We start from the raw sequence: 23,271 nt of genomic DNA, 5'->3' as shown, positions 1-23,271 counted from the left end.
GCCAATTTAATCAACCCCAAAAAAGGAGCTTGGAGGGGCTCCCTCACCAGCAACACATTCCTGGTGCTGTCACCCCACAGGAGTGGAGGGGGCTATTATCTGCCTGAGAACAGCTGATACGGTCTTCTGGAGAAATGTCACATGCCATCTTGATGGAGGATTAATGCAGAGAATTCGAGGTCAAGGGTTTAGGCCAAACCAGCTTCTATTTATAAAAAGGAGCCTCCAGGGGGAAACAGTAGGACAGGAGGCTGGCTAGGTCCGGGTGCTGGTGGCAGGATGACATGTCCAGGCAGAGGGGAGCAATCAATCACATTGCCCTCTTCAGCACTAGGCCTTTCGCTATGAAATTTTTCATCAAAATGCAAGTTCCTTTATCTCAAGGTGGTTTCTATGGGCAGTCAGGAGAGCATGTATGGGCGGAACCGGCCCTGTGTCTGGTTATGTGGTATTTTTGGGGAATGTCCTGTGCCACAGCTGAGGGGGTCTTATGTGAGAACAGGTGGAGATAGACTCCTTTACTCCAGACTCCAAGAGTACACACTGTAATTTTTTTTTTTTTGCCTCCAGGGTTATTGTTGGGGCTTGATGCTTGCACCACGAATCCACTGCTTCTGGAGACTTTTTTTCCCTTTTTGTTGCCCTTGTTGTTTGATCACTTTTGCAGTTATTATTGTTGTTATTGATATCATTATTGTTGGATAGGACAGAGAGTAATCGAGAGATGGGGAAGACAGAGAGGAGGAAAGACAGACCTGCTTCACCGCTTGTGAAGTGACCCCCCCTGCAGGTGGGGAGCCGGGGGTACACTGCATTCTTGAAGCTTAAGCTCTCTGGAAGAGGTAGACACTTTAATTGATGGGAAGTACTGGCACACCCTCACAGGCCACCAGAGATCCTGTAGATCTATTTATAAGTCCAGTGAGAGAATCCTGTATCCAACAATGCGGCCCTATTAGACTGGTGCTGATACATGTAAGACAATTAAAGTTCATGCCCTTAGTGCATCTAGGCCTATTATTAGATTTCCCCACTGAGAGCAGGCTGGGGCAGAGGGGTCCCCACCAAGGCCTAGGGCAAATCCCCCAACATGTCAACAGAACCAGCAAAATCATACTGGCTGAATGGAAGACATTAAACCACATGGAAAACTTTTATTGAACATTGTAAAATACAACTTTTCCAATATGTGAAAACTACAACTGTCCCTTTTCAGTCCTCCCCTGCTACTGACCCAAGCCAAAGCCCTGCCATATTCTCGGTTCAAAACATAATTGCTTATAGGAGGTAGTCTTTATTGTCAGACATGGTCTAGAACATTCTAAGTCCAGGAAATGCCATATGCCCAGGTCCTTAAGCACTTAAAAAGATTGAAGTTATGCTTTCTAAGCAAACACTATTGAGGTTTTGCGTGGTGGCAATGTCTTCTCAACTCCAGAGCTGACCCAAAGGTTATCTCCACTGAGGTTAAGAGATAGTGGCCCTGCTTAATTATCAACATCACTGTCGCCTACTGGAGATAAAGGCTGTCTCCTCAATCAACCAGCCAACCACCTCCTCTCTGGAATAGAAGAAATTACTGTGGCACTACACGGTATCCCAAGGGTAGCCTGCCCACCATTAGCACTCTGGGGTCTGTTTTCCATGCTTGCCTCATGCTAACTATACTGAAACTTAGCTCATGCTTGCATGCATCTCTACCTCCAGCTGATCATAAACTTGGCAGTCGGATGGTCATGATACTCAACAGCAAAAAGGACACAAGGAGACAGTAATGGCCTTGAAAAGATGGCTGGCCAGTACTCAACCTCTTCACTAGTGGGCAGCCCTAGACTCAAGGAGACAAAACCTGGGGACTGTCTGGGAGAACCACCTGCCTGTTTCCTTTATTTATTAAACACCCTATGTTGGGGGCTGCTGATGCAACCCTGAAAAAACACTGCTGGTCAATGAATGCTGTGCAGATTGCTCAGGACTATAGAAAACGAGGCCACTCTTCTTCTTTACGGTGACCTGAAAAAGCCCACATACATTATGTATAGAAACAGACTGAAAAGTTTAATAGCAGTGTGAGGGGAGATGACACCAACACAGAACATAAAGTCGTAGAAAACAAGCAATGGAGCATCCTAAGAGTTTTGGTTTCTGCTGTTTCCTTCTGGTGTTTGAGTGACAATGTCCATGTAGAAAGCCTGGTGCAGTGTTTCTCAGTGAAGAGGGGCTGAGAAAGCAGTGATCACAGGAACTGAAAGGAACACTGACATCCACTCAGCTTCTCCAGCCACCAAAGCCCTGGACAGACCTGCAAGGAAGTGCCGGGAAACAGGCGGGTCAGATCCCATTTTTACTTTAGAGATTCAGGTTCATACAACTGCCTCTATTCAAAGTTTAAGACTTTGGGTTGAGAAATAGCTCAGTGGGTAAAGCTAAGACCTTATTATGCACAAGGAACTGGGTTTACGTTCCTGGTACCACACTGGAGCACCATGGCACAGCATCTGGGAAAGTTCTATGGATGGTGAAGCAGTGTTTTAGTGTCTCTCTTTCTTTTCTCTTTCCTTTCAGGTTTATTTCCTCTCTAAGGAAAATAAAGAATTTGGCATGGGGGTGGGCTGGGGAGATAGTACAGTATAATGGTTATGCAAATGACTTTCATGCCGGAGGCTTAGAGCTCCCACTTTCAATTCCCAGTATCTCCATAAGAAAGACCTGGGCAGTGCTCTGGTAAACAAAACCAAAAAATTATCTCTCTCCTTATGAAAAAGAAAAACTGGGTTGTGGGTCTGAGTACATGTTACCGTATACGGTATATATGGTCCATATACAGGGACCCAGGTTCAAGCCTATGGTCTCCACCTGCAGGGAGATGGCTTCACAAGTGGTGAAGTCAGTCTCTCTCTCTCTACTTCTTTCTCAATTTGTTTTTATCCAAAATAAATAAATAAATAAGTAAATAAATAAATAAATTGGCCTGGGTAGGCCACGCGATTGTGCTGCTCTGTGGGAGGTCCCTGATTTGCTTCCAAGTGCCACAGATTAAATAAAACAAACAAACAAACAAACAAACAACCCAGAACTTAACACTGTGCGATTCTGCACAGAAAAACAATGAAGGTCAAAAATCAAGATATGGCCAATAGGCCTGGAGTCCAGTGGTGGGCACACAGCTGCTGAGAACCAACAGGGAGCTAAGAAGTACCTCTCTCTTAAGTTCTGCCTCCCAGCCTGCCATTCCTTGAATGCACATTCGTCTCTGTTGTGCATGGCCATTGAGAAGGGGAGGCTGGCACATGCTGCCATATTCCTCCAGGTACCAGCACAACTCCAAAAATGAGACCTGCTACTGAAGCTCCACGGCTTAGGACTAGCTTTTAAGACAGGAATCATGGTAGCTGGGGAGGCTGTTTCTTGAGTACAGTACATGCTTTGTAAACCTAGGGCCTCAGGTTTACTTTAGTATTGCGCATGCCAGCGTTGCTCCAGTCTCTCTTTCTCATTAAATTAAAGAATGTCTAAATATTAAAAGAGGAAAAACGGATACAATATATGTGAACAGAAAAAAAATCAACAGCCCACTATTTTCACATCCTTTCCCTCACACACTGAATGATTCGACACCGGAGACAGATACTTACGAGTTAGATGATCCAAAGCTGAATCCTGAAAGGATGCAAAGAAGGAAGTTAAACACATGCATGCTGGAATCAAGGTCACTCAGGTCAGGTTCTTTTCCTCCTGAGGGTGCTGTGCTCATGCCCCCACATCTGCAGCAGGGTATGCTGAGCTGTCACCCTGCTTTAGAAGGTGACAACTCCCCTGTCCTCACTATAGGCAGAGGGTATTTGGTACAGCCACTCTCACTGAGTAGCACGGTACCACACAGGTACATTTCCTCTTGCTTCCTCCTCTTCTTGAGGGCCAGCGAAGCAAGGCACTTGGGTCCTAGGTCCTGCTCCACTACTCAATGTCTGGCTCCTTAAGCAAACCGGCCCCTTGGAGTTTTAGCTTCTTCATTTCTGAAATAATAATGATGTCTAACTTCTGTACCTCATTAGTTGGTTGCCATGAAAAGTACAGGACAAATTATATTTCACAAGTGAAGAAGCTAAAACTCCAAGGGGCCGGTTTGTGCTCCTAAAGCTTCCCTCAGGTTCAGGAGTGGGGCTTGAACAGGTCCTTGGGGCTCGTACTGTATGCTTAACTGGGTGTGCCACTGCCTGGCCCCTGGTTTCTCCAATCTTTAAAAGAAAATCAAACTAGTCATTTCTTTATTTGGTAAGAAATGGCACAATGTTACACGTCTAATTAAAACCTCAAAGGAACATTCTGTTTTTCAGCCACTTTCAGCTTTTAAAATACTAAGCTGGACGGCCAGGTAAAAACCACATGTTTCACAGCCAAAGAGAAAGTTCAGCAGGTAGAGCATATTCTTTCTATGTGAGGCCCTGGGCTCTATATACCGCTAGGCTCCGAGTATGACAGAGTGGTCTTCTTTCTTTCTTTCTTTCTTTCTTTCTTTCTTTCTTTCTTTCTTTCTTTCTTTCTTTTCTTCCTTCCTTTCTTCCTTTTATTATCTTTATTTATTTATTGGATAGAGATAGCCAGAAATCAAGAGATAGAGATAGAAATTAGATAGAAAGGAAGAGAGACAGAGACACCTGCAGCTCTGCTTCACCACTCGTGAAGCTTTTCCCCCTGAAGGTGGGGACTGGGGACTTGAACCTGGATCCTTGCACGTTGGAACATGTGTGCTCAACCAGGTGTGCCACCACCTGGCCCCTGGTCTACTATTTTTCATCTCTCTAGTAATATAAATAAATTTTTAAAAATCCACTGGCTTCTTTGTGGAGGCATTTACTGAGGAAAAGGCAGGAAGGACTACTGTGAGGGAAGAGAGACTGGTTGCCTACCTCCTCCTCCAGATCCAAAGCCAGAGAATCCTCCACTCTGGGTGCCAAAGCCGGAAGTCTGTTGGGATAGTGATCCAAAAGTTGGGGCATTTTGATTCGCCAGGGTACCAAAAGATGTGGTGTTGTTGCTGCTTCCAAACCTGGTTTCAGTAAAAAAAAAATCACACTGGTTAGTGTGGCCACTCTGTCATTCTGTTGCCCCAAAGCCACAGTTCATAGCCACAATTTCTGGGGTGCATGATTCGAGGTGACATACTAGGTCTGAACCAGTGGCCTTGAGGGAAGAACAGATCAGAGCCTTGAGCAAACCTTTACCTCATTTTGGGTTAGGGAAATAAGAATACACTACAAGACCCAGTTTGTCCAGAGCCTTAGTTTTCACCCACCATCTGGAAATCTAGGTCTTTAGTTTTCACTCACCCTCCGGAAATTAAACAGCCCTTCAGTTTCTGTTCTCGCTTTAACATATTCTTCAATTTCAGGCCTTCATTTCAGCATTTCTCACTTAAAGACAGCCAGCCCTCCACCATTTATTTGATTAGATCCCAAGACCTTGCTCCATTTACCGAATGACAAAGTCAGGTGACTCTCAAGCCATGAGGCCCCAAGGGACTGCTCTGGACGAGTGTCTGCCAGTGGGGGTCCTGCTCTGTTTTAACTCCTGCCTCAGGCTTGCACCAAGGGCAGCTGCCAACATCAGACAGCCTTATGGTCAAGGACCTGAAGAGAGGTCTGGAGCTCTGGGAGGCTTCCTGTAAGACCCAGTACTTGTTAGCCGTGTTGTACAAAATGGAAGCAGCCAGCCAGCTAAGGTGCATATGGGGGAGCCGCTGAGAGGCAGGACGTGCTGCTTTCCTCCTAGGTAATGAAACTAGCTGGTTCCCAGTAAAGAAAACACAAGTCGAACCTGAACTGGAATTGGAGTATTGCACCAAAGTAAAAGACTCTGGGGTGGCTGGGTGGGTGGGTGGGGAGAATACAGGTCCATGAAAGATGATGAAGGACATAGTGGGGGTTGTACTGTTAAATGGGAATCTGGGGAATGTGATGCATGTACAAACTATTGTATTTACTGCTGAATGTAAAGCATTAATTCCCCAATAAAGAAATAAATTGTTTTAAAAAAAAAAATCAGCTAGGCAGGTTGGGTAGATAGTGGTTCTGCAAAGGACTCATGTCTGAGCTTCTGAGTTCCCAGGTTCAAGTCCCAGCACCACTAGAAACCAGAGCTGAGCAGTGCTCTCGTCTCTGAATCTTTCTCTGTATCTCTCATTAAAATCAAATAAAATATTTTTTTAAAAAATAAAAAAAAAATTAAAGTATATTTAAAAAAAAATTTTACCAAGGACTAGTGGGGGTTGTATTGTTATATGGAAAACTGGGAAATGTTATGCATGTACAAACTATTGTATTTACAGTGGAATGTAAAACATTAATTCCCCAATAAAGAAATTTAAAAGAAAAAAAAAAAAGAAACTAGCTGGTTCCCAGTAAAGAAAGCAAGCCTCAATATTCGGAGTCAACCAAATCCCTCCTAGCAGCTCTGCAGTACTATGAGGTGGTCACCAGGGAGACCAGGAGCCACCAAAATCTTCCAGGAATGCTGCTTTAGGTTGGTTCCAACTCTCATTAAAAGTTTCCCTTAACTTGAATTCTTTGGGTTTCCTGGGGAAGACTTAGAAGACTCATCAGTCTCTCCATGAAACTCAAGAAGTAATATACCAACTCACTAGCATTTCTGCACCAGCATCTTTCAAGGGAGTGAAAGGACATAAATAAGATATACTTTAGGGACTTTCATGATAAAGTTGCTATCACATTGTCAAGAGTCATCTAAGTACAGTGACAATTCTCTAAAACAAAGCCCCTCTCCAGTACCCTCCAATTCTCTAGTTTATGTACTGAGTTCAGTGCTGAGGTTAAGAGACCTATCAGACACTGGTGTCAGAGACCAATAGGTCCTTTTGAATGAGACACTCTGAAGTCATCACCACCACATATATTTTATTGGGGACTTTGTGGTGTGGTGAAAGCTATTTTCGCCTTGGGGTTTTGGCAACCAGACTGAGTTGCTGGGGCTCATAAAAGCAAATCCCTAATATGGTGTTTTAAAGCGAGGATGTACACAGGACAGAGAGGAGCTCTGAAAGCTGAGCTGTCAGCAAGACTCCCTAACACAGATGGGAGTCCAGTTAGGGCCTCATAGGGATGCTGGCCCAGGAGACTGCAGTCTGAAACTCACTTTGGTCTGGAGTAGAATTCTATGTTCAAGGACAATGGGCCTACAACATGATGGATGATCTCAAGGGGAAGAATCTAGTGAAAGCTTTTTATTCAGAATGTCCTTAGTTCCCACATGAGAGGCAATTTTTTTTTTAACTCTTTCTTTAGCAGTCCTTTAGCTTCATGAGAACAGGTGGCAGACCTGGTCTACCAACTAGTACTCTACATACTAGGGGCAGCCATACAGCTGATGTCCATCCAAGTGCTCCATGCACTCTGGCATGGAGAAATGAACCTTCCCTAGAGAGGACCAGGAATACATGAGTGAACAGTTTCCTGATTTCAAGGGAGGGGCCATCAGTACAGTCAAGAGCAGGGAAATCAGAACTTTCTTTTCAAAACCAGGGCTCTAGTGACTTTGTCTGGCAAGAGCTGTAGGTTTCCCGAGGTTCCCTTCTGGGGGCTTACCCGAATCCTCCTGCGCTGGCAGCTGCAGTACCCTCTCCGAACACTTTGCCTCCCGTCGAGCCCAGAGGGCTTGTAAAGGCTGGGGCTGAACCGAATGCTGGCACCCCTCCAAACCCAGGGGATCCCCCAAAAGTAGGAGGGCTGCCAAACACTGGAGCAGCACCAAAGCCACCTGAGCAAAACAGAGGCAAACAAACAGGGAGAAAGAAATGAGACAGAGAGAGAAGACAATGAGCGATGGGTAATCCAATCAAAAGAGGAAAGAAAAGAGGAAAAACATGTTAGCAATTCAAATATAAAGCAGTTCAATGAAGGGCAACAGTTTCCTATAAACAAAATAACAACAGAAACAAAAACAACAGGAACACTGAACTACCCTCCTCAGTTTCTAAGCAGAAGGGCCTGGGGCTCACTCAGGAGAGTTCCTTGGCATTCAAGAATTCAGCAGTGACCCTACATTTATTTGGGAAATCCTCAATCCTTCCCAGGAGCAAGCTGGACTCTTTGGCTCCATGTCTGGCAATGCCAGAATGTTCTAAGATCCAACTGGAGGGCTGGCAAAATAGCTCACCTGGATAGTGCTCTGCTGTACTATAAGTATGACCCAGGTTTGAGCCTAGCCCCCAACCTACTGAAGAAAGCCTCAATGCTGTGGTCTTTCACTCTCTCTCTAAACAAACACACAAACACCCACCAAACCAACTTGCGTATTTCGAGTCCCTTCTCAGATTTGTTTTGAGGGTCCTCACTTAAAAAGCACTCATAAGGGAGTTGGGCGGTAGTGCAGCAGATTAAGCGCACGTGGCGCAAGGCGCAAGGACTGCATAGGAATCCCAGTTCGAGCCCCCGGCTCCCCACCTGCAGGGGAGTCGCTTCACAGGCAGTGAAGCAGGTCTGCAGGTGTCTATCTTTCTCTCCCTCTCTGTCTTCCCCTCCTCTCTCCGTTTCTCTCTGTTCTATACAACAACGATGACATCAATAACAAGAATAATAGCTACAACAATAAAACAACAAGGACAACAAAAGGGAATATTAAAAAAAAAGAATAATAATAAAAAAAGCACTCTCAAAACTTCCAGTTTCCACCTAGCCATCAAAGAGGACAGATTTTATTATTTATCACAGAGAAAAGGCATCTAGCTTCATGGAGACACAAATTACAAAATCATAGGCTTGACATCCTCTCTTTGGGGGGAATCTGTGAATTGGATTACAGTGGAGATGGGGAGATGCTAGGTGCTGGCACGCAGCCAGGTGCTCTTTATTTATTTAAAGCCTAATGGCTCTCACATCTCTCACCAGTCTTTTTCCCTCTGGCTTTGCACAGAAGAATGTTTTATAAAATGCCTCTTCTTTGCAGTCAGGAACACTCCTCAACAGGAGAGCACATGGAATTTTTGGCAGCAGTAGAAATGTGATAAATTAATTGATTATCTGTGAGGAGAGTCAGAGTTTAAGAGCCCCAGCAGGCTACAAGGCTGCTTGTATAAGCCCATGATGGTGGGGGGCAGCTTGTGTGAGGCTGTGGTCCAGAAAAGGGTCAGGCACGCCTCTGCAGCTGCCTTGACTGGTGGAGACCCCCAGCAGTTGGGAAGATGACCAGTCTTCCCTGACCATGCCTTCTGCTCAAACCCCAGGTACTGCTTTAATCATTCCAGGATCTCATCAGAGACATTCAAGAGTGTGTGCTGATTTGAATGAAATGGTGCCAGAAATGTGCTATTCTTGGGTGGGGTGGGGGTGGGAGGGTGGGGGATTAATCCCTCTGTTAAGAGTATCAACTTGCAAGTCTGAGGTCCTAGAAGCCACAGGTTCAACCCCCTGTACTACTTTACGCCAGAGCTGAATAGTGGTCTGCTTTATTTCTCTCTCTCTCGTAAATAAATCTCAAAACAATACATATGCTCATTCTTAAAAATAAATATTGGTTTAGTAGCACTAAAGAGAAAATTGGTGGCCTGGGCACAAGCAAGCAGTTATTTGATTAGCCTAAGGAGACAGAGACGTTATTCTTCCCCTTTCAGAAAGGGACTCCTGTTGTTAGAGGGATGAGTCAGAATCTTATTATAAGCACAATCACCCCAAAAGCTTCTGCTACCTGATTCAGATCAAGAAAGATCAGATACTGGGTATGAAAAAGCTGTCAGCTGAAGTCTCCAACTAACTGTTGTTCTGTGATTCAATCACTTGCTTATTTATCATTAATAGTGGTGGCATAACTGATACTTCTTTGCTAGGGCTCACGTTTGGGTTAACATTCTGTATTTTAAAACCCTGAGTGAAATTCCAAGCCATGATAATGGAGACTGTTGGGTTACAAACATAACAGACTGAGAAAAAAAAAAAAGTGCTAAAAACCCTCACAGCTGAATTATTTAAGACTGACCATGGGTCTAGTTACACTTTCTTCCTAGACACATAGGGCTTTATCTAGTGCCTTGCACTCAATATTATTCAGACTTCTTGGTGAAAGGTAAGTGAAAAATGAGAACTCACAATGATACAGAAAGTAAAACAGAGGAGGGAAGGAGATTAAACACATACGCTCTTTTTTCCTCCCCAAACAAGACTGGATCATAGTTAAGTGAAATAGGATGAGAATGGTTAGTGGTCACTCTGGTCATACAATTTTGTTTTCCTCCAGACCACTGCTCAGCTTTGGTTGATGGTGGTGTGGGGGACTGAACCTGGGACTTTTGGAGCCTCAGACATGAGAGTCTCTTTGGTATCTACCCCTGCCCTGCTCTGGTCATGTATCTAGAGAAAGGTAACTCTTGATGCCAGCAGGGGTTCAATTTCATTAGATGTTATATTTTCATGATTTTCTTTCCCAGAAGAAAACAGAAACTTAGTAATCAACAAGGAAAGTAAAATATTTGAATTATTGCTGGCCTCCATGTGCCAACTATGGTGCTAGTTAGTGCTGATTAAAAATTCACTTTAACTTTTTAAAATAATCTTGAGATTCCTACTTAAGAGGGTGAGGAAATTGAAGCTTGGAGAACATGTCACTGATCTATGTTAAGCAAGTTGGTTCAGTGTTAGTTGTAACTGGAAGTGGACATGGTCTGAGAGGTTCAGAAGGATACCTCTCATTTAATCAAATCTATCACACTGCCTCCCTTCACTGCCATAAAATCCTGCAACTCAAGTGACAGAGCAGTGGGATGAATACGACTGACTGGGAATGACAGTAAGGCCATTTCTAGTTGCCTTCTTTTTTTTTTAATTTTTTAAAAAATATTTATTTATTTATTCCCTTTTGCTGCCCTTGTTGTTTTATTGTTGTAGTTATTATTGTTGTTGTCGTTGTTGGATAAGACAGAGAGAAATGGAGAGAGGAGGGGAAGACAGAGAGGAGGAGAGAAAGATAGACACCTGCAGACCTGCTTCACTGCCTGTGAAGCGACTCCCCTGCAGGTGGGGAGCCGGGGTTCGAACCGGGATGCTTATGCCGGTCCTTGTGCTTTGTGCCACCTGCACTTAACCCGCTGCGCTACAGCCCGACTCCCTCTAGTTGCCTTCTTATCTCAAGCAGCATTGATTTCTAATGCACTGAAGGGAAGACGGGAACTTCTGGGACTTTACAAGACTCATCCAAACTATCGATAAAAAAATCTCTCTTAAAGGTCAACTCTTTACTTAAAGCAGCCTTTTTTTTTTGTGCCCAGTACTTTAAGGTGTCTCCTTCTATAGAAGGAGCTCTTTGGGAACTGATACAAGTCTGCAGCAGAGGGACAAAGTTCTAGAAGCACTAGGGACAACAGTCTTTCCTCTATCCTCACTTTGTCTGTTTTGGTTATTAGACAAGTTCATTTATCTCCTGAACTTGAAAGGTAGTTTTCTCTAGAGAGTCCTCAACCTAGATACTTTCACAGGGCAGCCACATAGGAAAAGAAATATTCTGGGAGTTGGGAGGAAGTGCAACGGGTTAAGCACAGGTGGCGCAAAGTGCAAGGACCAACCTAAGGATACCAGTTCGAGCCCCCAGCTCCCCATCTGCAGAGGAGTTGCTTCACAGGCGGTGATGCAGGTCTGCAAGGTGTGTCTATCTTTCTCTCCCCCTCTCTGTCTTCCCCTCCTCTCTCCATTTCTCTCCGTCCTATCTAACAACATCAATAACAACAACTACAATTAAAAAAAAAGGGAAACAAAAAGGGAAAATAAATAAGTATTTTAAAAAATATATATATTCTGGTGGTCCAGGAGGAAGCACAGTGGTAGAGTTTTGGGTTTGGCAGCATGAAGTTCTAAGTTAGATTCCTGGTACTATATATGCTAGCTAGAGTGTTGCCCTAGCCTCTTTCTTTGTAGCTCATGAAATAAATTAAGTTACAAAAAGAAAATTTTTGGCCAGGAAGACAGCATAATAGTTATGCAAATAACTTTCATGCCTGAGGCTCTGAAGCCCCAGGTTCAATCCCTAGCAACACCATAAGCCAGAATTGAGCAGTGTACTGGCAAAAATAGAAAACATTCTGAATGTGGCAGGTATATTTTCTCTAGAACAAAAAATTAGAGCCAATACTCAAGTCAATTGGGACATGATCCCAGGATATGGAACAATATATAAGAAAAACAAGAGACTCAAGTAAAATATTATCGTAACCCTTACCCAAGCCTTCCCCTCCCCCCAAAAAACGAACAAAAACAAACAAACAAAAAAATCCAAACAACAACAAAAAAACCAGTTAAAAAGCCTAGACTAAAATTTTAGTCAAAGACGATTTTCTTTTCTTTTTTAAAAAGACTTTATTTATTTTATTAATGAGAAAGATAGGAGGAGAGAGAGAAAGAGCCAGACATCACTCTGGTACATGTGCTGCTGGGGATTGAACTCAGGACCTCATGCTTGAGAGTCTAGTTCCTTAGCCACTGTGCCACAAAGACTATTTTCCTAATGTTAACTAGGTCCAAGAGCTTTGTAGTCCTTTCATTTTTGAATCATGCACTTTAAGGAAGGCAAAACAAAGCTCGAATGTCTATTTCTAGTCTACTTGGAATTCTATGAAAAGAAGAGAAAAAATAAGCAAGCAAGACTAACCTACCCACCCAGCCACCAAGTCTCAGTGAGGATGCACAGTACATTTAAAACCATAGTAATTCAGGTGCAAAAGTTAGGGTTCCAAATACTAAACTGGGGTGGTCCCCAGTCAGAACCACTCAGGGACCTGGCCCTCAGCTACGTCAGGTCTTCTAGAATTCACACACATTAGAAGTATTCTGCCTGCACACTCAATGGGAGTTTAAAGAACTGCTTTTTCAGTAAACATCCTCTCTCTCTGACCCTACCTTAAAAACTGTTTTCATTTTTCTTATAATCCAGACTCTCTTGCCTGATTTAAAAAAAAAAAAAATCATTTCACACAACTTTCTGCAGAAGGGCAGAAATGCAGACCCTCTGTAGATCCCAGAGATAGAAACAGAACAGAGAGGCAGTTCACATGGATTATGTTTTTGTATCTTTTGAGTTGTCAGAAAAGTCATGACATATCTATCTTTTCTTTTTATTTATTTTTTCCCTTTTGTTGCCCTTGTTGTTTTATTGTTGTTGTTGTTGTTGGATAGGACAGAGAGAAATGGAGAGAGGGAGGGGAAGACAGAGAGGAGGAGAGAAAGACAGACACCTGCAGACCTGCTTTACCGCCTGTAAAGCGACTCCCCTGCAGGTGGGGAGCTGGGGTTCGAACCAGTATCCTTATGCCAGTCTTTGTGCTTTGCTCTACCTGCGCTTAGTCCGCTGTACTACAGCCCGACTCCCTCTTTTTATTTTTTTAATGTTGTTTTAATTTTTTAAAAAATATTTATTTATTTATTCCCTTTTGTTGCCCTTGTTTATTGTTGTACTTATTAAGAGAGGAGGGGAAGACAGAGAGGGAAAGAGAAAGACACCTGCAGACCTGCTTCACCGCCTATGAAGCAACTCCCTTGCAGGTTAGGAGCTGGGGGCTTGAACTGGGAATCCTTACGCCAGTCCTTGCACTTTGCGCCACATGTGCTTAACCTGCTGAGCTACCACCTGACTTCCCATGACATATTTTTCTATGCATGCTCTTTTAAATCTTTAATTATAAATATAGTGTGTAACTACATGCAGTCAGACAGCTTCAGAGTAATGCTGGTCACTTGACCATACATAAGGAACCAGTGTTTGTGCACCCAACACCACATGGAAAGCTTCAGGAGTGCTGGAGCAGAGCTGAAGTATCTCCTTTTCTATCTCTCTCTGATACTGAAAGGAAAAAAGGTATGGGGAACAGCTCCACAGCAGTGGTGGAATCATGCAGGTGGGAAGAAATGGTAGGGGAAAAAAAAAAAAGTAACTCTGGCATATAAATATTTTTTTTAAAAAATTATCTTTATTTATTGGATAGAGACAGCCAGCAATCGAGAGGGAAGGAGGAGAGAGAGGAAGAGAGACACCTGCAGCCCTACTTCACCACTTGTGAAGCTTTCCCCTTGCAGGTGGGGACTGAAGGCTTGAACCCAGGTTCTTGCACACTGTAATGTGTGCGCTTAACCAGGTGCACCACCACTGGGTCCCATCAAAAAAAAAAAAAAATATATATATATGTATATTTTAAATGCATTATATTTATTTATTTATTAGATAGAGACAGCCAGAAATCGAGAAGAAAGGGGAGAGAGGGAGAAAGAGAGACACCTGCAGTCCTGCTTTACCACTTGCAAAGCTTTCCCCCTGTAGGTGGGAACTGGGGGCTTAAACCTGGGTCCTTGAGCGCTGTAACATGTGCGTTCAACCAGGTGTGTCACCACCCGGCCCCCATAAAAATATTAACTAAGGGTACTCAACTAAAGCCACTTCATTCAACATTTTTTTTTTTTTTTTGGCAGACCTGCTTCACTGCTTGTGAAGCAACCCCACTGTTGGTGGGGACCACCACCTGGTCCCCCCCTTTAAAAACTTAAAAAAAATTATCTTTATTTATTGGATAGAGACAGCCAGAAATTGAGAAGGGGGGGGAGACAGAGAAGGAAAGAGACAGAGAAATACCTGCAGTCCTGCTTCACCACTAGCAAAGCTTTCCCCCTGCAGGTGGGGACCAAGGGCTTGAAGCCGGGTCCTTGCACATTGTAAAATGTGCGCTCAACCAGGTGCGCCACCACCCGGCCCTCATTCAACATCTTTTCATTATAACGTGTGTGTGTGTGTGTGTGTGTGTGTGTGTGTGTGTGTGTGTGTGTGTGTGTGTGTGTATTTTTTTTTTAAGTAGGAAAAGCCAGTTCCTAGTCAGGGTTATTGAGTCTGCATTTCCCCCCCAAGTCTGGTGTGCTTTCTTGGGGGATTTTTGGTTTCTTTCCATCTCCCAAAGATGTGCACGTGAGGTTTACTGGTGTACATTTATTGCTACTCTTACTTTAGTTATTATGCAACTGCTAAATAATTATAATTTTTTCCCCTGAAGGAGATAAACCTCTTGTAGAAATATGTATGTGAACACACATGAAGATAATCATAGCTAGTAAGCACAGTAGTACCTGTTTTGTTTGGTGTAGAAAAACCGAATCCTTGAGATGCCACACTTCCTCCTCCAGAGCTAAAAGTGCCAGTGGGTTTCTGTTCTCCAAATGATGAAGTGGCAAATCCACCAAATGTCTTGGCCCCACTGTTTCCAAATAGGTTAGAGGTATCTGAAGAGAAGAACATATGTAACATATCTCTATATAACAGATACCTGAGGATGGTAACTGTCCTTATCTACCCTAATAAGTGCAGTGTTTGGGGGAGAAGGAAGTAACAAGAGTCTAAAATCAAAGAGAGGAGATGTGTAGAGAAATGATACTGTCTCTAATATTCACACCTCTTGATGAAAAAGCCTGTAGTCATTTTAGTACTTAGATTCAGGATCTCCCAAGGTCCAATACGCAAATGGACACAAAATAAAGGGGTAGCAAAAGGCCCTGATGAATTCAGAAGGTTTTCGCAGAACCTCTTCTACCTGCCTCTTCTACGTCAACAGAGGGTCAAAGCTGTAGCTCCGGGAGTCGGGTGGTAGCACAGCGGGTTAAGTGCAGGTGGCACAAAGCGCAAGGACTGGTTTAAGGATCCCAGTTTGAGCCCCCGACTCTCCTCCTGCAGGGAAGTCGCTTCACAGACGGTGAAGCAGGTCTGTAGGTGTCTATCTCCCCCCCCCCCCGTCTTTCCCATCTCTCTCCATTTCTCTCTCTTCTATCTAACAATGATGATATCAATTAACAACAACAATAGCTACAACAACGAAAAACGACAAGGGCAACAAAAGGGAAAAGAAATATATATATATATATATATATATATTTATATTAAAAAAAGCTGTAGCTCCACACCTGCCTGCAGACTCGCTGATCTACTCATATGAAGACCAACCTTACATTTTGTCTTATTAGAGAAAATAGGCAGAGCAAATCAAAACCTAGCAAAAGGGCCGCATGCATTCTGCTTTTGTCGGCTTCCTTTTGCCTTGTTAGCTCAGAGAATGGCAAAGAAAAAAGCAAGATCTTTGTACCTCCTCCTGCTGATCTGATGGGAGCCAGGGGTATTCTGAAGAATGTAAGGTCAGCAAGACTTCCAGTCTGGTCTCCTTCCCCCTTTGAAGAGGTTCAATTAAGCCCTTGACCTCTTAGATGCTTATTTAGTAGGTCATCCCTTCAAGTTTACACTCAATTCCCTCCAAGAAAAAGTAAGAAAGAAAACTACTAAAGCCTTTTTTTTTTTTTTTTTAAAGAAATGCAAACCTTTGGCCTGGGAGGTGGTTGTAGTGGATAAAGTGTTGGCTCTCTAGGGCCGAGTGGTAGTACAGCAGGTTAAATGAACATGTAAGGATCCCAGTTCCAGCTCCCAGCTCCCCACCTGCGGGGGGTGGGGAGGAGGTCACTTCACAAGCAGTGAAGCAGGTCTGCAGGTGTCTATCATTGCTCCTCCTGTCTTCCCGCCTCTCTCGATTTCTCTCTGTCCTATCCAACAACAATGACAGCAATAACAATGATAATGACAACAACAAAGATAAACAAGGACAACAAAAGGGGAAAAAAGTGGCCTCCAGGAGCACTGGATTCGTAGTACAGGCACCAAGCTCCAGCAATAACTCTAGAGACAAAAAAGAAAAGAAAAAAAGAAAAAAAAAAGTGTTGGCTCTCAAGCATGAAGCCCCTGAGTTTGACCCCCAGCAGTGAATGTGCCAGAGTGATGTTCTGGTTATCTTTTCCATTACTAATTAATTAATAATAAAAGAAATGCAAACCTGATCAGAGTCACTGAGATCATACAAACAACATACTATGTTTAAGGATTTTTTCTTTGATCCTTTCTGAGGGGGAGGTAGGACTGACAATTCACATTTCATCATCATGTTTGGAAAGGGAGGGAAAAGCTATCTTGAGAAGAGAGGAATGCCCAAAGACACAGGCATAAGTAAGAGAATGACGAGATGCTCTGGGTTGGGTTAGAGAGAGCTAAATCCCCAAGAAACAGTATAAACTTCTGTACAAGGTCAGTCATGATTGAGTCAATCAGGTATTTAAAATGGAGGTGACAAAGGAGAGAGGGGATTGGGGATACGCTAAGTCTCATAGGTATGTTAGAAGATGCCTCACCTTTGCTGGAAGCAGAAGGAAAAGTATTGGCTGGGATAGGTCAGGAAGGGAAAGATTAAACTTGTACTGAGGGTGGTATACTTCACCAAAGCAAGGGCCATTGGGAAAGGAAAGGGATGGATTGGGGGTCTCAGGGGAAGAGGGTTTGGGGTCCTCAATAGGGGGCAGATAAGAGTATGTATGCAGACACCTGTTATGCAGAACTGGGAAACCTTACATGTGCAGAGAAATGTGCTGTAATTCATTAACTCCCAAATTAAAGAAAAAAAATTGATCACTAGCATGTCCCTCTCAGTGTTCTCAACTCACTCTGCTATCAATCCCAGTCCAGTGTGAGATGCAACGCTAGTCCCAATGCTTACGGATATCGTCACTTTGAATTTCCAGGCACCAGTAAGATATGTATCACACACAAAGGCTCAGACCACGTATGGTCATTGGCTCTAGGAAACAATTGCTGATATGAGAAACTTGGTCCTTACAATAGTGAGTGGTTAGCAAATTCCTTCTCATCACCTCACTAGGTCCCACAGGACTATGCATCACCTGCAGGAGCCCAACAATGCCCTGGAGAGCACTCTGGGCTTTCCCACAATGAGCGAGCTGGAAGTTCCATTTGCTCTGGTCAATGGCAATGTCAATACATTTGACATGGAGAGAAGGGGAAGAAAAGGCTTCTCAGTCATTTTTCTTACTTGCAATTTCAAGAACACAGGACTGCTATGTCAAGTTTGCTAGTGCGAACAATGCAAGATTCCCAACAGCAAACAAATTCCTGTGCAAGACTAGGGGATTCTACCTCCTTCTGGAGGAGTTAAAAATACAGGTAAGGTGATTTTTACTGAAACAATGCTGAAAGGTTAAAGTTCTTGAAAAGTCATGGGCCAGAGAAAGAGCTCAGCTGGGTGAGCGCAGGGTGTGTATGCCTCAGGTTCTGAGTTCAGTCTCCACTGCTGTATGCAGTGGAGTGCTGCCCTGCCTTCTTCCCCTCCTCCTCCTCTTCCTTGTAATATGGAGAACAATTCCAACAGTTTTGGGATTTCATTAAGTTTTTAAGAACTCTTTAAGATAAGGCTAGCACTTTATAATGAAACAGTTTATATTGCTATGATGCCGACAATGGGAGAGCTTGGTAATAAATATGACAGTGAGTGGTTAACAAATTCCTTCTCAACACTCTCGCTAGGTCCCACACAATATAGTACCTGATTCTTAGCAGCATTCTGGGCAGTTATATAAGGGGCCCAAACAGTAAGTTTTGCATTCTTTTTCAACTTAGAAAACATAATAACTATGTCACTGGGCAAGAATTAATTTTCCAAACTGTCTCTCTAGCTAAAAGAAGAATAGCTAGAAGGGGAGCCTTGTGAGTCCAACAGGATATCATCAAATGTTTTCTTCATTCTCACACAAATGCCTTTCAGGTCCCTTAACAGAAACAATGTGCTAAGAATGGTTCTAGTGAGTGTCCTTAGGACAAGACTCCAGGAGGCAGCAGGTCCTTAGTGGTAACAGTTTATAATGCTAAATTCTAAATGACTTAAAGTAGGGCTTAAAGAGTATTTCTCAGGTATAAACTCTGGGGAGAAGAGGGAAGAAACATTTACAAGGTGTGAGCTTCTGGAAACAGAACATACCATGCCACGCCAAGCCAAGAGTGTTCCTAATTTGCTTTTTCTCAGATACTGCATAGTTGTCATCACTACAACTAAGGGCTAACGAGGGCACCTTCAATCAGGTAGCCTTGCATTTCAGCCTAAGGAGCTGGTTTGGATTTTTATCTAATAGTCACTGGAAGCTGCCAGAGTTTCGAGTAGGAATAGTGGCAGAATAAAAAGCATTAAAAACCCACAACGACCCTGGGTCCATACTCCCAGAGAGATAGAGAATGGGAAGGCTATCAGGGTAGGGGGTGGGATATGGAGATCGGGTTATGGGAATTGTGCGGAATTGTACCCCTCTTATTCTATGGTTTTGTTAATGTCTCCTTTCTTAAATAAAAAAAAAAGCAATAAAAATAAAAAGGATTTAATGACTTGTTAATGAAAGAGAACCAGAACACATTCTACCATATACGGTGCTAGCAATCAAATTTGAGATCCCATGCATGCAAGTACTTAGCTCTAACACCATGCCACCTCTTTAGTGAAAACAGCTTTACGACACTCAATCTGGGGGACTAGGGGAGAGCGTGGAGCTCTGGTGTCTTTCTCTCTCTCTCTCTACACACACACACACACACACACACACACACACACACACACACACACACACACACACTAACACTGAATTTGGGATGGACTTTCAGAGTACAGTGTAAGACACTGGAAGTAGGGGAGGGAATTTGGAGACAACTGTGATAGCTTAGCTGACAATGGGGACACACCCTGTAGTCACTAAAAGAAAAGAAAGCAGAGGGAGAAACTGTTTTGAGTGTCAAAAAGTGTACAAGGAGACCCAAGATCCAAATCATTCAGAGAGAAATATGCTCAAAAGTATCAAATGTTGGAGAGTCACACAAGGAGAGAGTCCCAGAAAGCACTTTGAACTCAGCAGTGAGGAAAGCGCCCTCCCTAGGTGACCTCTAGTGCCTTGTTCTTCATTGTTCCTTCCTCCTTCCCTCCCCGCCCAAAACCAAGAAGGGGTTGCTAGGGCTTTACCTGTACAATTCTATCTCTCCCACTGGATCATTTTTCTTTCTTTCTTTTTTTTGTTGCCAAACAAGAGGTGGGGGGTGGGGGAGACACAAAGAGGAGAGATGCCACACCACCTGTGTATGATGCTACCCTGTGGTGGCTAGGGGCTCAAACCCAGGTCCTTATATACAGAAAAGTGTACACTCTACTGGGCAAGCTACTTCCTGATCCTGTTCCTTCCTCTTACCCCACACTGGGTCCTGGGGCTACAGGCTAACTTCCCTTTCACTATCAAATCACGTGTTTAGTTTTTCAAAATAAAATATTAGGTCTTTTCTGTACTCTTTAAAAATAGTTTGAAAACAGCTAGTTTTTTTTTTTTAATGTTTTATTTAGATGAGAGAGATACAGAGAGAAAGAAAGATCAGGGTACTGTTCATCTCTGGCTTATGGTGGTGCTGGGGATTGAACCTTGGACCTTGGAACCTCAGTTATGAAAGTCTTTTTGCAGAACCATTATGCTGTTTCCCCAGATCCAAACAGCTTGTTTATAATAACAAGAACCAACATTCAGGCTAGCAGATGTCTGATATTAAGAATAGGTAAGCTAATTTTTTGAGAGAGAGGGAGAGAAGTGGGAGAGGCGGGCCACTCACTCAGACTGGCATATATGTATGTGGGAACCGAATTTGAGACTTCATGTATGTAAGTCCTGTCCTGTGATGCTAAATGTGCTTAATTGAGACCAGAATTAAAGAATTAGAAACAGTGGTATATGAGAACATAACAGCCATGGGGAAGTGGAGAGGGGGTCATACCTGTAGTACTAATTTCCATGGTATAAATGCTACAACTACTATAGCTTATTTCAGGCTGCTCAATACAATATCACTAAGCACAGAATTGAGAAGTGTGCAATGAGTGATGCAATTGAGAGATAACAATTCCTTGATAGTTCAGAGTTACAGCATTAGAGGTTAAACATCCAAGAGGAACGAATGCTTACAATATGACACACCTAAGTTTAAACAAAATAGGCTAGTAACATAATCTCCAAGATGATATTTTTGGAAAGCTATGGATAAACTCACATTTCTAATTAGTTTGTTAGCAAATGTCTAGTCTGTGCCAAATGCTGTGTTTTTTGGGCACAGTGTTTATAATCTGACTGAGTTCTGGTTCTGTTACTTTCTGGCTAATTGGAAATGCTATAATAAGGATCACATTTTTCCCCCTCAAAGTATGTGCTACGGAGTATTAAACTTCTATGCTGATAGCTGGGGAAAATGGGAAACCAATCAGGTATATCTCTGGTTCTTGATTCCTGCTTCTGAATATATTCAAATATTTATGTATTTATTTATTCCCTTTTGTTGCCCTTGTTGTTTTATTGTTGTAGTTATTATTGATGTCGTTATTGTTGGATAGGACAGACAGAAATCGAGAGGAGGGGAAGACAGAGAGGGGGAGAGAAAGATAGACACCTGCAGACCTGCTTCACCACCTATGAAGAGACTCCTCCGCAGGAGGGGAGCCAGGGGCTCAAACCGGGATCCTTATGCCGGTCCTTGTACTTTGTGCCACATGCGCTTAACCCGCTGCGCTACCGCCCAACTCCCTGAATAAATGTATGTTTATCCATTTTACATATCAGGATTCTGATAAAGAGTTCATATGTAAAACTAGTCTTGGAAAACTACTAGACTCCAAGATCCCTTCATTCTAGGATTTTAAATTCCTCCCGGCAGACTGAAAGCTCAAGAATAAAAATGTCTGATTATGTCATTTTATGAGTCAAGAGGTATGACTTAATCTTTCCTTATATATACCTGAATGGAAAGTGACATCAAAATAACTGATTTGTGAGTCCAGGAGACCTGGGATAGAGTTTTACTTCTAACTACATAATTTTAAGGACATAGCTGTCATGTCTATAGAACATTAGCTCTCGGTCCATTAAGGTCTTGGATGGCACAGCAGGGAGAATCTTCCTGCACAGTAAACAAAATGAGACACTAAGATAAAGATGACAGATTCCCAAGTTCCCATCTTAGCTTCTATCAGCAGCATGTTATTTAAGAAAAAAAAAAAAAGCTTTAAACAGGCAAATTTCTTTCGTTTCCCACCATGAATATGCAAATCAACAAAGATTTTCAAAATTAGTTGGAGAAGAAAGTGCCATCAGAAAGACACAGCTCTAGATGAGGAAGTAAAACAACAAATATAGATGAGAAAAGCAGGCTTTAACTTTTGGGTGACACTTCTCTAGTAGAGCTGGATTTTAAAGCAAATTCAAAAGGATTAAGTAAATGAAAATCCAGATGCTCCCTCTCCAAGCACACTTGTCTTGCTCTGCTCTCATTTCTGTCTGTCTGCTTGCAGTCATTTTAATGCATGGAAGTAGAGTATTTTAGGCCTTGAGAGAGGAGCGTACACAGATCTTTCTGAAGCTGTGATGTCTTTTCATGATTGTATAGGAAACCTCAATATAAAAAAAAAAGGGGAAAGGAAAATAAAAAAACAAAACTCATTGCATTGGGGCATATACTTTAAGTGGACCTTCCAGATCTTTTTACTTTCTCTATTTGTCATTGGAGCACTGGTAGCACTATGAGGATGACATTGTGATTAGGACATGAGAGACTGGGAAAAGTTAACTTACTTGGGGTGGCTGTAGAGCCAAAGCCTCCACTGGCTGAACTGAATGGGTTTTTGTTGGCTGCATCCTGGCTGGGTTTCCCTCCAAGGCCACTGAAGAAACCTCCCCCTCTTCCAGTGTTTCCAGACCCAAACACGCCACTGCTGGAAGAGGATGACTGCTAAAAAACAAAAGGGGCAGGAAGTGAGATAGGATAAGAGGCCATCATAAATGGCAGGTCACATCCATGGAAAGGAGCTCACAGCTAGTACAAATGGGGAAAACGAGAGAAATGTGATTAGTGCTGGCCTGGGTATTCTAACAACCACAATAGAAACTGGTCTCTGCATAGGGACTTCCTACAGACTATAAGGTCTCAAGCTAGTCCACATTCATGGGTCTTTGAAAACATGATTTATGACAGGTAGAAATTCTAAGTTTATTTGCCTTGCTGCCTGCACTTACTTCTGCTTGACAAGATACCAATAGAGAAACCAATCTGGGGAGTCTGGCGGTAGCACAGTGGGTTAAGCGCACGTGGTACAAAGCGTGAGGATGGGCACAAGGATCCTGGTTCGAGCCCCTGGCTCCCCACCTGCAGGGGAGTCGATCCACAGGCGGTGAAGCAGGTCTGCAGGTGTCTATCTTTCTCTCACATTCTCTGTCTTTCCCTCCTCTCTCCATTTCTCTCTGTCCTATCTAACAATGACAACATCAATAGCAACAATAATAACTACAACAACAATAAAAACAAGGGCAACAAAAGGGAAAATAAATAAATAAAATAAAATAAAAAGAAAAA

The 23,271-nt window shown here is 43.0% G+C and overlaps 1 protein-coding gene across 3 annotated transcripts in view; it reads right to left on the bottom strand.

The window, feature by feature from the left end:
* Positions 1 to 1,140: 1,140 nt before the first annotated feature.
* The window catches only part of NUP214 (nucleoporin 214), a 109,590-nt gene continuing 87,459 nt past the window's right edge, over positions 1,141 to 23,271 (bottom strand). For 2 of the 3 annotated variants that reach the window (XM_060200396.1, XM_016191385.2), the window contains 6 exons: positions 22,494 to 22,650; positions 15,102 to 15,254; positions 7,602 to 7,773; positions 4,911 to 5,050; positions 3,636 to 3,660; positions 1,141 to 2,302 (listed from right to left, as the gene is read on the bottom strand). In XM_060200396.1, coding sequence (XP_060056379.1) covers positions 2,269 to 2,302; positions 3,636 to 3,660; positions 4,911 to 5,050; positions 7,602 to 7,773; positions 15,102 to 15,254; positions 22,494 to 22,650 — 681 coding nt within the window. In that variant the 3' untranslated portion in view covers positions 1,141 to 2,268. The remainder of the gene's footprint in view (positions 2,303 to 3,635; positions 3,661 to 4,910; positions 5,051 to 7,601; positions 7,774 to 15,101; positions 15,255 to 22,493; positions 22,651 to 23,271) is intronic. The other variant, XM_060200395.1, reaches the window with a different exon arrangement.

The sequence above is a fragment of the Erinaceus europaeus genome, chromosome 10 (assembly GCF_950295315.1).
Source record: "Erinaceus europaeus chromosome 10, mEriEur2.1, whole genome shotgun sequence".
Classification (NCBI taxonomy): Eukaryota; Metazoa; Chordata; class Mammalia; order Eulipotyphla; family Erinaceidae; genus Erinaceus; species Erinaceus europaeus.
This window is presented reverse-complemented; position numbering and strand designations above follow the sequence as displayed.